Source organism: Lithobates pipiens, unplaced genomic scaffold, assembly GCF_037356315.1.
Source record: "Lithobates pipiens isolate NorthernLeopardFrog02 unplaced genomic scaffold, aLitPip1_a1.2 Scaffold_19, whole genome shotgun sequence".
NCBI classification, from domain to species: Eukaryota; Metazoa; Chordata; class Amphibia; order Anura; family Ranidae; genus Lithobates; species Lithobates pipiens.
The window spans coordinates 378498868-378514586 of record NW_027507764.1 but is presented as its reverse complement, the minus strand read 5'-3'; the positions used below and the strand labels follow the sequence as shown (position 1 = coordinate 378514586).

The window sequence follows — 15719 nt, the reverse complement described above, 5'->3', positions numbered from 1 at the left end:
TTGCGATATAAACGTAAAAAGACCGCAAATTTTGAAAAAAAATGATATTTTCTACTTTTTGTTATTAGAAAAATCCAATAAACTCAATTTTAGTCATACATTTAGGCCAAAATGTATTTAGCCACATGTCTTTGGTAAAAAAAAAAGTCAATAATTGTATATTTATTGGTTTGCGCAAAAGTTGTCACATCTACAAACTAAGGTACGTTTTCTGGAATTTACGCAGCTTTTAGTTTACGACTGCCTATCTCATTTCTTGAGGTGCTAAAATGGCAGGGCAGTACAAAACCCCCCCAAATGACCCCATTTTGGAAAGTAGACACCCTAAGGAAATTGATAAGTGGCATGTTGAGCCCATTGAATATTTTATTTTTTTGCCTCAAGCGATTGAATAATGACAAAAATTTTTTTTTTTTTTTTTTTTTACACAAAGTTGTCACTAAATGATATATTGCTCACACATGCTTTGGGCATATGTGAAATGACACCCCAAAATAAATTCTGCTGCTTCTCCTGAGTACGGGGATACCACATATGTGGGACTTTTTGGGAGCCTAGCCGCGTAGGGGGCCCCGAAAACCAAGCACCGCCTTCAGGCTTTCTAAGGGCGTAAATTTTTGATTTCACTTCTCACTACCTATTACAGTTTTGAAGGCCATAAAATGCCAAGATGGCACAAAACCCCCACAAATGACCCCATTTTAGAAAGTAGACACCCCAAGCTATTTGCTGAGAGGCATTTTGAGTCCATGGAATATTTTATATTTTGCCACAAGTTGCGGGAAAATTACAAACTTTTATTTTTTTTTATTTTTTTTTCACAAAGTTGTCACTAAATGATATATTGCTCACACATGCTATGGGCATATGTGAAATGACACCCCAAAATAAATTCTGCTGCTTCTCCTGAGTACGGGGATACCACATATGTGGGACTTTTTGGGAGCCTAGCCACGTACGGGGCCCCGAAAACCAAGAACCGCCTTCAGGTTTTCTAAGGGCGTAAATATTTGACTTCACTCCTCACTACCTATTACAGTTTTGAAGGCCATAAAATGCCAAGATGGCACAAAACCCCCACAAATGACCCCATTTTAGAAAGTAGACACCCCAAGCTATTTGCTGAGAGGCATGTTGAGTCCATGGAATATTTTATATTTTGCCACAAGTTGCGGGAAAATTACAAACTTTTTTTTTTTTTCACAAAGTTGTCACTAAATGATATATTGCTCACGCATGCCATGGGCATATGTGAAATGATACCCCAAAATAAATTCTGCTGCTTCTCCTGAGTACGGGGATACCACATATGTGGGACTTTTTGGGAGCCTAGCCGCGTACGGGGCCCCGAAAACCAAGCACCGCCTTCAGGCTTTCTAAGGGCGTTACAGTTTTGAAGGCCATAAAATGCCAAGATGGCACAAACCCCCCCCAAATGACCCCATTTTGGAAAGTAGACACCCCTAAATTTAGGGGTACACTAGTGAGACTAGGTAATAAATGGCGGGTGCCCTGAAACTATAAAAAAAATAACTAACCAACCAGCGTCACCTGTAACAGTTATATGGTGATCACTGGTGAAAGGGTTAACTAGGGGGCAATCAGGGGGCTTTATGCGGTAGTATATGGGGGTCCCTGGCGCTATAAAAAGCTGCGGCGAACCTAAATACCTACCTGCCTAACTAGCGTCACCTGTGACACTAATACAGTGATCAGAAAAACGATCGCTTATTAGGCTGAGTTCACACTGGAGCGATGTGGGAACGCCACAAATGCGCGGCGGGTTCCCGCATCACATGCCTCCCGGCGGCAGTTCACACTGCCCTATGCGAACTGCTGGGAGTGTCAGTGAAATGTTAATGACACCCCCAGATTAGTTCGCATATCGCAGTGCGATCTGCAAACTCGGATCGCATGGTGTGAACACCCATGCGATCCGATTCTGCTGCGGACCAAAAAAAGGGTCCCGTGCGAGTTTGCGGCGGGTGCGACACGAATTCAGCCATACTATCTGTATGGCTGAACTCGAATCGCACAGAGATCGGATGTGATTTGCACTGCAGTGCGGTGCGAATCACATCCGTTCTCATAAACCGCTGCAATGTGAACCCAGCCTTAGTGACACTGGCGACGGGGGTGATCACGGGGTTAAACCTTTATTGGGGGGGTTAGGGGGGTACCTTAGAACTAAAGGGGGCTAACCCTAACTGCCCTAACAGTTATTACAGTCACAAATGACACCCGCCGGGTGATCAGGGGGTTAAACCTTTATTAGGTAATAAATGGCGGGTGCCCTGAAACTATAAAAAAATAACTAACCAACCAGCGTCACCTGTAACAGTTATATGGTGATCACTGGTGAAAGGGTTAACTAGGGGGAAATCAGGGGGCTTTATGCGGTAGTATATGGGGGTCCCTGGCGCTATAAAAAGCTGCGGCGAACCTAAATACCTACCTGCCTAACTAGCGTCACCTGTGACACTAATACAGCGATCAGAAAAACGATCGCTTATTAGGCTGGGTTCACACTGGAGCGATGCGGGAACGCCATGAATCCGCGGCGGGTTCCCGCATCGCATGCCTCCCGGCGGCAGATCACACTGCCCTATACGAACTGCTGGGAGTGTCAGTGAAATGTTAATGACACCCCCAGATCAGTTCGCATATCGTAGTGCGATCTGCAAACTCGGATCGCATGGTGTGAACACCCATGCGATCCGATTCTGCTGCGGGCCAAAAAAAGGGTCCCGTGCGAATTTGCGGCGGGTGCGGCGGGTGCGACACGAATTCAGCCATACTATCTGTATGGCTGAACTCGAATCGCACAGAGATCGGATGTGATTTGCACTGCAGTGCGGTGCGAATCACATTCGTTCTCATAAACCGCTGCAATGTGAACCCAGCCTTAGTGACACTGGCGAGGGGGGGTGATCACGGGGTTAAACCTTTATTGGGGGGGTTAGGGGGGCACATTAGAACTAAAGGGGGCTAACCCTAACTGCCCTAACAGTTATTACAGTCACAAATGACACCAATGCAAAAAAAAAAAAAAAAAGCAATTGGTGTCACTGTGACTGGGGGGGCAGGGGTAATTGGGGGGTGATCGGGGGCTAAAGGGGGGGTGTGAGTGTGCCTGGCATGTTCTACTGTGTAGTGTAGTGCTTGTGCAACTCACCGATGCTCTCTCCTCGGTGCCGGAACGAAAAATACCGACACGGAGGAGAGAATACATCACTTCCTCTCCTGTGTTTACATTACAGGAGAGGAAGTGATGTCACCGGACATTTTCATTAGTCGGGAGCGATCGCGAGGGGGTGGCTATGAATGAATGGCCGTCCCCTCGTCCGGGATCGCTCCCGAACGAATACCGACCGCCGCAGGCACCGGGCGGGGGCCCGATCGGGCCCCCGACCCGCGGGCAGGCAAGGACGTACATGTAAGCCCTTATGCCTGCCCGTGCCATTCTGTCGACGTACATCGTCGTGCGCCGGTCGGCAAGTGGTTAAAATTATAACACGTTTAGCTAAGAATGATAGTAAAATCTGCAATATTAATTATAATGTTTACAGCCGGCCTCCAGCTATAAGATTTATATTGTATGCATATCTATGTAAAGACTGCTAGCTTGGTACCACTGCTCAGTGTTGAAGTAGTATGTACAGGTCACAGGTCTATTCCAAGTATACGGCATTGCTGATCCTGATACAGGAAAGGTAATTAGGTATACAAGAGGATAAGTGTATCCAAATTCAAAAATAAAAAAAAATCAAACATTGTAGCATAGCAGTCCTTAGATATGGTGGCTGTATTTTATTTATTTTTTCAGGCTCTTTTTTCTGTCTTTTAACCTGGAAATCCTGTGAACAGCACAGCCCCCATCCCTACCATGTTCACTTCTCTACTGAATCCATAGAGACAGCCTTGTTTGCCACAGCTTAACAGTGGTACTGTAAAACAAAACTTCAAACTGCAGAAAAGGCCAGCACTCCAATAAAATTCAGATGAAAACGTTTTACTGAAGTCTCATACCGAAAAATACGCATACGCCAACACTTTGAGGGCTTGTTGGCCCCTTTCACATACCTGTATGTGGAGCCCAAGGGGGTGACCTCTTGCACAGTTCTCATCCTAGCACCCCTAGAAGTTGAGGGCAATGGAAGGGCAAAAGTGTCAAGGTGCAGATACTGAAGACTGGAACTTGGGAGCACTGATATGAGTTGAGTAGGGGTACAGCTGGTGGTAAACCATGGATACACCAAATTCAGTTGAAAGCAGGGTTCATTTGTAAACTGGGTCCCGTAACAGTTGAACAAGAAAGCCCTGAATCATAGGCAGGATCAAAGTCAAGGACAAGCAGAGGTTGGCAATTGGCAGACAGCGAGGCACAAAGCTAATTGGTGGAATCTTGGTCAGAAGTCCAAGCAATTGAGATAGGCAGTAAACATAGGCATACAAGGGTAATCTGAACGCAGGTCAGATGGAAGGGGATCAATATCAAGGTAAGTATAAGTTTAAGGAACACAGTAACACAATAAAAACGAATGACCAGTAATGATCCTGTGCGGAACTCAGGTTTAAAAAGCCTGCTTGGTGTCAGTGGCCATGCCTGCACACCTACATGTACTTTGTGATGTGTGCATGCTGCTATGTGTACATGTGCACACCAACATGTAGTTAGACTTTTATGTCTATCAACATTTGCAAGCTTATGCACACGCGCATTAGCCTCATGGCTGGCAAGATGTTCCAAACAGCTCACTTTATCAAGGTGACAGTGCATTTTCCAGTATAACACTTCAGTAAAATATTTTTGTTTGTTGCTCCAATGAAGAATCTTTTTCTAAAGAATGAAATGTATCATCTACATTTATGTAAGTTTGTAACTTGGAAACAAAATGGTGGAAACAGATGCACTTAATTGTGTACAGTATAGTAATTAGTATTTGAAACCATCTATAAAAATAAATATAAATTAATCATACAAATGATCTATGTTCCCCTTGAGACTTTATTCTTCAAGACATCATTAATGTTAGAAAGTTACGAGCACAAATGTATAATTCTTATTAGGAAATGTAATTTATGTACCACACCATAACATAAATGCATTCAGCAAAAGGAGTAAACTAATAAAGCTCTTGTATTTAGAAAATTATATGTTCATAGTATCTCACATATTTATAACGCATGGTTTTATACTCATAGAGAAGAGTCCTGTACACAAAACATGGCACTTTTAGCTAAGACTTAAAACAAGAAATACATCATACTACAATGCACAGCCTAAACAAAGGTGCATGGCTTAATGGTGGCACCATAAAATAACAAAATAAAAACATTAAACTGCAGAAAAAGCCAGCAAACTTTTTTATTGAAGTCAAATAATAGAAAATATCACAATATCTTGTGGGTGTGCTTTCCCGCTTCATCAAGGTGACCATGTCTTTTCCGGTATGACACTTCAGTAGAACTTTTCCATCTGGAGTTTATTGGACTGCTGTCAGTTTCTGCAGTTTGAACTTTAACCACTTGACAACTGGGCACTTAAATCCCCCTCGTGACCAGACCAATTTTCAGCTTTCAGTGCTCTCCCACTTTGAATGACAATAACTCACTCAGTCATGCAATACTGTACACAAATTAATTTTTTGTCTTTTTTTTCATACAAATAGAGCTTTCTTTTGGTGGCATTTGATCACCTCTGGGTTCTTTATTTTTTGTGCTATAAATGAAAAAAGACCGAAAATTTTGAAATAAATGCATTTTTCTTAGTTTCTGTGAATTTTTTTTGCAAATAATTAGTTTTTCTTCATAAATTTTGGCCACAATTTATACTGCTACATATATTTGTAAAAAATAACCCAAATTAGTGGATATTATTTGGTCTGTGTGAAAGTTATAGAGTCTACAAGTTTTGGTGCAAATCATAAAAAATTGATCACATCTAAAGTACTGGTGGCATATGTCATTTCTTGCGACCCGAACAAGCCAGGAAAGTACAAATACCCCACAAATGACCCCTTTTTTGAAAGTAGACACTCCAAGATATTTAGTAAGATGCATGGTGAGGCAATTTGATGTTGTAATTCTTTCCCACAATTCTTTGCAAAATAAAGATTTTTTTGCACAAAATTGTCATTGTAAGTATTATATTGTTATTTCTCTCACGTGGCATGTGTATACCACAAATGACGCCCCAAAATACATTTGCTACTCCTCCTGAGTATGGCGATAACACATGTGTGAGACTTTTACACAGCCTGGCCACATACAGAGGCCCAACATTGAAATAACACTTTCAAGGGTTTTAGGAGCATAAATTACATATCTAATTTCTCAACCACCTATTACATTTTGTAGGCCTTGGAGCACCAGGACAATGGAAACACCCACAAAATGACCCCATTTTGGAAAGCTAACACCTCAACGTATAATTTATGAGGCATAATGAGTCTTTTGAATGGTTCATTTTTTTCCAGAAGTTTTTGGAAATGTCAAGCAATGGTTACAAGTTGGATAATGATGACCATACAAAGAATATTATGAAAATGAATGATAATGAATGTTAAAAAAGAACATAATGATAAGAATGTAGCCAACAGGGAAGCACTGTAGTGAAATAGTAAGTTCCGACCCTTGATTTTTAGGGTGTCCATAACCCCTTTCTATCCACGTCTCCCATACCTTGTTAAAAGTTGCACATGAAAGAGAGTTAATTGCTAGAAGATGTTCGTAGGTGTAGTGCCGTTGAACTATAGTGGTTACATCTAAAATGTTGGGGACTATATCAGATTTCCACTTTTTAAGTAGTGTTGCATGGGCTGCTCAGAGGATATGGGTTACCACGTTCCTGGGGTATAAATCTCTATCAATATTGAGGATGGCTAAGTCTGGTTTTGGAGGTGATAAACTTCCCATTATCAAGGCTATGAGTTTAAACACCTGTTTCCAAAAACTTGTTAGGATAGGGCATTCCCATAGAATGTGCAGTAAATGCCCTACTTGGTCACAATTACCCCAGCACTTGGGTGAAAGTGATGGAAAGAACTTAGTCAACCTGTATGGTGTGTAATACCACCTACATGTGAATTTTAGCATTATCTTCCAGTGCGTGGTGCAGTGAGACACTTGATGGATTGCTCAAAAAGCCTTTTGCCATTGGAGGGGACTAAAAGAGGCGTGAGGGTCTCTTTCCCATTTGAGCATTGTGCTAGTTTTCTGGAATGTATTTTTGTTTTGTAGAATCTCATAAAAAAGGAAATCCCCTTGTCTATTGATCTTTGTGAAGTATAAAAATTCCATACTTTGGGGTGTGCATTTAGTTTGGTATAGGAAATTTGCTTAGGAGATACACAATGTGAGCACATGTGAAGTAAGATTTACTAGGTAGCTTATATTCTTCTATCACTGCTTCTACTGTTTTGGGTCTAAAGCCTTGCATAAGCTCTGAGCGTCAGCCTAGGTATCTAATTGGTTCTGTAGGTATCTCCAAGCTAGCACCAGGCCTGGGAAGGTGGGAACATTGTAGATAAATCCCAGGGTTTCCATAGGTCACACTCAAGAAGAGTGCCCAAGCTAGAAAGATGAGCCAGTGCTGTTTCTATCTCTGCCCACAGGGAGACATCTGTACTTCTGTACCAAAATTTAATTTGATCTAGGTGAACTGCCCATTAGTAGTCCAAAATATCTACTAACCCTGCCCCACCTATAATTAGGTTGGATTGTTGGCATCATGCTCTTTTGCCTTTCCAGAGGAAATTTCTGAGGAGACTCGACAGTAGCTTTGTGGTATGGGAATGGGTAAAGCTTAAAATAGGTAGAGAATTTGGGGAAGTATGTTATTTTGAAAGCTGCCAATCTCCCTCCCCAGGATAATTTGTGTTGACATAGTAGTATTTTTAAAGGATGTGGCTCAGGTTGTTTTTTAGCCCAATCATCTAACCAGGCAAGGGGGCTATAGCTTCTCAAACCATTCCACACAATTTTTCATAATTTACTGCTCTGTAATACATAGACATTCATTTACTAAAGGCAAATAGACTGTGCAATTTACAAGTGCAGTGGAAATCTGCAAGGACATTTGTTCCAGAGCTTAGTAAATTAAGGGAATTTCTGCTAACTTCCATCATCCGATCAAGTGCAAGCAAAAATGCTGTTTTTTTTTCTTTGCACATGATTGTAGGGATGGACCAAACACCCCCATGTTCAGGTCGCACCAAAAACAGGGAAAACGTTCTAGCGAACATGCAAACTCTATTAAAGTCTATGGAACACAAACATGAAAAATCAAAAGTCCTCATTTTAAAGGCTTATATGCAAGTTATTGCCAAAAAAGTGTATGGGGACCTGGGTACTGCTCTGGGGGACATGCATCAATGCAAAAATTGTTTTTAAAATAATTGTTTTTAAAGGAGCAATGTTTTTAATGATGCTTAAAGTGAAACAAAAAAAATTAAAAATTAATTTAAATATCGTGCCTGGGGGGTCCCCTTAGTCTTCCTGTAAAGCGGCACATCTGTACAATGTTTAGAACATGCTGTAGCAAAAAGGACATTTCTGAAGGAAAAAATATAATTTAAACTTGTTCTGCTTGGTAGGCCAAAAAAAAGGACACATGGCAAAATTGATATTTCCGGAAGAACTACAAGAATTCTGTAAAAGACTACAAATCCCTACACCAGATCTCCCTGGATGGACACTAAGTGGAAGAGAGGGGAAAACTCTCAGGAACAAGATCAATGGCAACTGACCCCTAAGGGAAAAAATGTGAATTGAAATAGAAAACAGCAGAAAGCAGTAGAAGAAAGATGTCGGGGGAGCCTGGACCTGAGTGGGGGGATGGGGCGGGGGATTGGGGCAAAATAAGAGAAAAATAGAAATGAATGAATGGATAGCCGGGAAACCCGGCGGAGCTCAGACCCTTGCGCCCTGATTGAGAGGCGGGATTGGGGTGTGCCAGCCAGAGCACCACCCCAGAACCAACAGATGATGTCTCTTGTTAAGCGTGTGATGCAGCAGTCTCTAAAGGAATGGGTACAACCCGCACGCAGAGCCAGTCCAACACTTTATCTGGCTCCGTGGCTGTTGAGGCCCAGGAGGATTCGGGCCCATTCCAGCCTTATAATGCCTCCCCTGGCTCTTCAGACAGCGAATTGTAGGGAGATGAATTTGTTGGTGCCTTCGACTTCACCCTGGTTTCTCCACTAATTAAGGCGGTCAAAGAGGCCCTCAAGTGGGAAGATCCTTCCACTCCTCTGGCTAAGCAGAAGAAGTTCTTTAAACATCTGGGAACAGAACATGCAAATTTTCTGCTTCTTTCTGAATTGAAGGATATTATTTATGAGGAGAGGAGCAAGGTAGATAAGAAGACTCCTATGTCAAGCAAAACTTCCAGATTATACCCCTTCAAGGCAGAGGAAATGAAACATCTGAAAACGCTCCCCTCATAGACGCAGCACTGATGCGTCACTCTTTTGCCATATCTTTCAAAAACGGGCTTGAGAGGAGAATAGACTAAGATCTCAAAAGAAGTTATGGGTTAGCTGGCATGGTTTGCAAACTCGTCTTGGCCCTCGCAGCCATGTCCAAGGCTATGGAAGCCTGGACAGAGAATGTGGACTCTGTACTCAGAGGTGTCTCAGAAGATCTGGCTAGGGGCTCAGCAGTTCAATGGCCTTCCTGGGGGAAGGTTCAATCAACCTTATCCGTCTGTTGGCCCGGACTATGCTATTCTCGGTCCTGGCTAAGCGGGCCTTATGGTTGTGCCCTTGGCTTGCCGATCCAGCATCTAAGCAGGCTTGGTGTAGGATTCCCTTTGAAGGGCCCTCGTTGTTTGGCTACAGGCTGGATAGTGCTATAACCTGAGCCAAGACTGGCAAGTCCTACCCCAGGATAGGCATCTCTTTGGTCATAAGAGGCCCCAGCGCAGAAGACTCAGTACTTAGTATTCTAGGGAAGCATGCTCCTACAGGCCCGGTGTCAGGTGCATGTATGGAGATCGAGATGCTAAGAGGGCTCCCCTTGCAGCTAAGTGCAGCACGTTCCTGAAGTTGGGAACAGGAAGTGAGGTGCCCAAAGAAGCACAGTTGGTCGGGTGCTTGCTTGCAGTTCAATTAGCTCGGCCGCTGAGGAATGGCCGGAGCAGATGGAGCAGAACTTGCCGTGTTCAGATGAATGGAGAAACCAGGAGCCAGATGAGGGGTCTTACACAGATAGATCAGTCCAGAGAATGCACAGGGGTGAGCCAAGGTCAAACACAGGTAGGGTCCAGATACAAGCGAAAGGTCAAGCCAGGAGATCAGGAAGCAGGAGCAGATTCCAGGAGCAGGCCAAGGGTCAGACTAGGAGATTAGGAAGCAAGGTCAAGGCAAGTCAGGTCACAATGGGTATCTCAGATCAGAAAGCAAGGTCAAGGTACACAAGGGAGCTGAGGAGATAATCCAGCAATGTCCTATGGTTACATGCTAGATTAAATAGGCCACTGGCACCAGCGTCAGTCACGCCAGTTGTGTGCCATTGCGCATGAGCAGTATTGCATGTCCATGTGTGCCGATGCGCACCTGTATGCGCCAATGCGCGCTGATGTACGGTGCATGCTCGTGCACCTCTTGGGACCCTCCGTGGGTGTCCATGAGTGTTCTGGGCACCATTGCCAGCACTGTCACAGCCATGTCCCTGACACCCGGCCTGGATTTTAGAAGAAATTGGAGCAGAGATTGGACATCCATCCAAAAATCTGCTAAAAGCCAGGCGTCCAGTGGACGAGAGTTGGCTAAGTCCTTTTGAGATTGGGCCCACCCAAGCGGGTCAGGTGAGGGCACACCTGCTCCTTTTCCGGCACTTGGCAACTGGGTTGCCTCAATTTCAGATTTCTGGACCATCAGGACGGTCTCCACAGGCCACACATGGTCCTTCGTCAGTACCCCTCCCCCAAGATTGATTTCCATCCTGCTACCACGGTCAGAAGAAAAGAAGCAGGTATTACTGTCCTACATGGATTCGCTGATAGTGCAGGGAGCCGTGGTGCCTGTTCCAAAAAACGAAGAATTTTAGGGGGTATATTCCCCTCTCTTCCTTGTACAAAAGAAAAATGGTTTATGGCACCTGGTGATAGACTTAACCAAACTTAAAATCTGAAATATTCAAAATGGAGACTTTGTCTACCATTCAACTAGCAGTGCAGGTGGGCGATTGGCTAATGCAAATCGATCTGAAGGATGCCTATTTTCATGTGCCTGTGGCAAAAGAATTCCACAAATACCTCTAGTTCAGAGTCGGACAGGAACATCTACAGTTCACCTGCCTCACTTTCAGGCTGACAACCTCACCCCGGGTCTTTTCAAAGGTTCTTCTGGCCATGATGGCTTTCATCAGAACAAAAGGGATACGCTTGTACCACTATCTCGATGACCACCTGTTACTGTACCAGAACAAGGAGCTGCTGTTGATCCACAGGGAGCAAGTTATCTCCACACTGTCCGAATTCGGGTGGCTCCTAAACTTGGAAAAAAGCCAGCTGGAATCAGCCCAATGCCTGGTATACTTAGGGGCCCAGTTCAACACGGTGGAAAACACCATCTGTCTCCCACTGGACAAGATACCAATCATCCAAGGGATAATCTCACAGGCTCTGAGCTCCTCACGTCTGAAGGCCTCACAGTGCCTAAGAATCATCGGCATGATGGTCTCCATGACCCCCATGGTCAAATGGTCTCTTTGGAGGTTACACCCTTTTCAAACAGGGTTCCTTCATCAATGGAATTCAGGGGACAACAATCAGTCCATTCACATATCCGCAGTGATGAGGAACAGTCTCTTCTGGTGGCTCTAGTGCAAAAATCTGCTCACCTGTCACTCCATTGCCCCTGTCTCATGGGTCATGGTCACGACCAATGCTATCAGTGTCGGTTGGGGAGCCCTTTGCAGGTCAGAACTTTCTCAAGGCAAGTGGGATGCCTTCACAACCCGGGCTCAAATGTCCTGGAACTACGGGCAGGCTGATGTGCCCTCCAGTCTTTCTCTCATCTCCTCAAAGGGGAGTCGGTTTTAATAAAAATGGACAACACCACAGCCGTCTCCTAGACCACCCTGCTCTAAGAAGTCAAGCCCATCATGTATTGAGCTCAGAAAAACCTGGCCAATATTTCAGCGATTTTTGTTCCTGGACTTCAGAACGTCAAAGCGGACTTCTTGTCTCGAATACAGTTGGACAACGAGTGGTCTCTTCATTTGCAGATGTTCAAATGGATTCTGTCTTTGGGAGTCATTCCCGAAGGGGAACTACAGTTCCCCTGCAACTTCCAAATTAAGAAATATTACACTTGGGATTGTTGCAGCCAGGCCTTTGGAGTGGATGCTCTGCCGGATCAGTGGAACTTCAACAGGGCATACTCCTTTTCCCCGCTCCCGATCATCTTCAAGTTTCTTCAAAGTCCCCAATCGGAAGCAGTCGAAGTGGTAAAGATAGCACCTTACTTGCCAAACAGGCCATGATTTCGCCTCCTGATCCAGCTCAGCTTCTGGGACCTGGTGCCTCTCCCTCTCAGGCTGGACCTTCTTTCTCAGGGGGGCAGTCCTGCACCCTTGTCCAGTGATATTGAGACTGATGATCTAGTTCTTGAGAGGGAGAGGCTGGAATCACTCCGGTGTGCTTCAAGAGTGATTTCCACACTCATGAGCTCGAAAAAGGTGAGCACCAATAATGTTTATGAAAGAATATGGGCTAAGTTTGTAGGATCTCATCCTCTACAAACAGATCATTCAGAGATCCAGGAGTTCCTCCAATCTGGTCTAGATCTGTCTCTATCCATCAGCTCCCTAAGGTTCCAGGTCTTGGCCTTGTTGGCCTTCTCCGGAAAACATCATGGGCCGTTCATCCTCTAATCCGGCAGTTCTTCCGTAGGGCAGCAATACTCAGACCCCAAAGAAGACTGAGATTCCCCAAATGGGATCTTCCCCTTGTCCTTGACTCACTGTCTGTCTCCAGTACCTCGGGGTCCGTTCTGCTTTCCGTCAAAGACTTTTCTTCATGAGTCGCCGTCACTTTGGCCAAAAGGGTTTCTTGGGTTATGAAGAACCATTTCTGACTTTCTTCCTGGACTGGGTGGTCCTCATCCCTATGCTCGGCTCAAACCCGAAAAGTCACCTCAGTGTTCTATGAAGAAATTGTCCTACCTACATTTAGGGCCCAAGGCCCATCCCCTGGATGTAGGTGAATTACTGAAGGAATACCTGCAAGCTACTTCCTCCTTTAACGCTCTGACTACTTGTTTGTCTTGCACTCTGGCAGTAATAAAGGGAAGAGAGCTTCGACCAGAGCGATTGCGGCCTGGATTGTCCAGTCCATTCAGCAGGCTTATAGGGCTAAGGTCTTGGCTCCTCCAGAGACGGTGACAGCATATTCCACCAGGGGTATGGTGGCTTTATGGGAAGCACACCGACATATGGCTGCACACATCATCTGAAAACTGGCCTTAAGGGCCTCTATTAATACCTTTATGTGACATTAATGTATCTTCTGTGAACTTTGGTTTAAGAATTCTGTCAGTTGAAGGGTTAAATTTAATTTTTTCTTTGATCAGCATACCCACCCATGTGGACTGGCTAGTTATTTCCCACACGTAGCCTGCCATGGAGTCTGCCAGGAAAACTAAAAATGTATTAAATACTTACCGTAATTTTCCTTTCCTGATGGACACCATGGCAGATGGAGGTCCCACCCGTTGGTCAAGAGTTGGCTAATTATGGAACGCAGTTTCTATCGGTGAGCTAAAATTTATGGGAGTGGGGTCCTATAGCATTGGAGAGGAGGCGAAGTTAACCCACACGTATGCTGCCATGGAGTCCATTAGGAAAGGAAAATTACGGTAAACATTTGATATTAAAAAAAAAATGTCTTGCCGTCCAGACTTTCCCCCTCAGGGTGCCCCATGCAGGTGCCTACGCCTTCACACTCCTCTGCAGCAGTTCCAGCTCCCCCGAACTCTCTACACACTGCTGACTTTTGGAAAGCTCTCTTCATTCCTCTCACAACACTTCTAACACTCCACCTCTGCTAGCGTCCCACATGTAACGATGGAGTTTAGGGGCGGGCTGCATCTCGAGTGTCTCTGCACCCTTTGCCCCATGCTTGTCCTTCCAGAGCCAGTCCTATGGCCAGAAGGGGTACACAAGGGGGTGAGGAGAGGGGTCAGTAAGGGGTCAGTGAGGCGGCTGAAGCTCTGCCGCTACATAGTACAGATGGTTTCGCCTGGGAACTACTAGCAAGTGCTCTCTGGCCACACAATTCCTAGGTTCCTTCCCCCTGGAAGGCCCTGATTGACCTTTGCTCCTGCTCCTGATTTTTAACATTGGTGTCTATGGGAAATCTTGGTCAGTTTGACATGGCACTGGCATTGGTCAGAACATGTCCAATATTGGGGTCGGCCAGCTTGCCTAGGTAATCAGTTATACCTGTAAATAAATATTGCAATGCAGTACATGCATTGAGAAGTGAAAAAAGATATTGATTCACTTTAAGTACATTTTTGTTTTACATGCATGCTCTGGTCCCATTATGTACTTAAAAATGCCTGTACACTATACTGACCGCACTAAACTGACCAAACATACTATCCACTAACTACCTGCCTAATCTCCATTATCACACACTATACAGTGGTGTGAAAAAGTGTTTGCCCCCTTCCTCATTTCCTGTTCCTTTGCATGTTTGTCACACTTAAGTGTTTCGGAACATCAAACCAATTTAAACAATAGTCAAGGACAACACAAGTAAACACAAAATGCAATATGTAAATGAAGGTGTTTATTATTAAAGGTGAAAAAAATCCAAACCATCATGGCCCTGTGTGAAAAAGTGATTGCCCCCCTTGTTAAAACATACTATAACTGTGGTTGTCCACACCTGAGTTCAATTTCTCTAGCCACACCCAGGCCTGATTATTGCCACACCTGTTCACAATCAAGGCATCACTTAAATAGGAGCTGCTTGACACAGTAAGGTCCACCAGAAGATCCTTAAAAGCTACACATCATCCTGAGACCCAAAGAAATTCAGGAACAATTGAGAAAGAAAGTAATTGAGATCTATCAGTCTGGAAAGGGTTATAAAGCCATTTCCAAAGCTTTGGGAATCCAGCGAACCACAGTGAGAGCCATTATCCACAAATGGCGAAGACATGGAACAGTGGTGAACCTTCCCAGGAGTGGTCGGCCGCCCAAAATTACCCCAAGAGCGCAGCGACGACTCATCCAAGAGGTCACAAAAGACCCCACAACAACGTCCAAGGAACTGCAGGCCTCACTTGCCTCAGTTAAGGTCAGCGTTCATGCCTCCACCATCAGGAAAAGACTGGGCAAAAATGGCCTGCATGGCAGAGTTCCAAGGAGAAAACCACTGCTGAGCAAAAAGAACATCAAAGCTCGTCTCAATTTCTCCACAACACATCTTGATGATCCCCAAGACTTTTGGGACAACATTCTGTGGACCGATGAGACAAAAGTGGAACTCTTTGGAAGGTGTGTCCAAGTATATCTGGCGTAGAAGGAACACTGCATTTCATAAAAAGAACATTATACCAACAGTAAAATATGGTGGTGGTAGTGTGATGGTCTGGGGCTGTTTTGCTGCTTCAGGACCTGGAAGACTTGCCGTGATAAAAGGAACTATGAATTCTGCTGTCTACCAAGAGATCCTGAAGGAGAATGTCCGACCATCTGTT

General features: G+C 44.5%; 1 protein-coding gene across 1 annotated transcript in view; it reads left to right on the top strand.

Annotated features, from left to right (window-relative positions):
• The window catches only part of LOC143998072 (uncharacterized), a 55377-nt gene extending 42495 nt beyond the window's left edge, over nucleotides 1–12882 (top strand). The window contains exons 6-8 of the mRNA XM_077493831.1: nucleotides 9213–9356; nucleotides 12172–12456; nucleotides 12511–12882. Coding sequence (XP_077349957.1) covers nucleotides 9213–9356; nucleotides 12172–12456; nucleotides 12511–12882 — 801 coding nt within the window. The remainder of the gene's footprint in view (nucleotides 1–9212; nucleotides 9357–12171; nucleotides 12457–12510) is intronic.
• Nucleotides 12883–15719: the final 2837 nt, after the last annotated feature.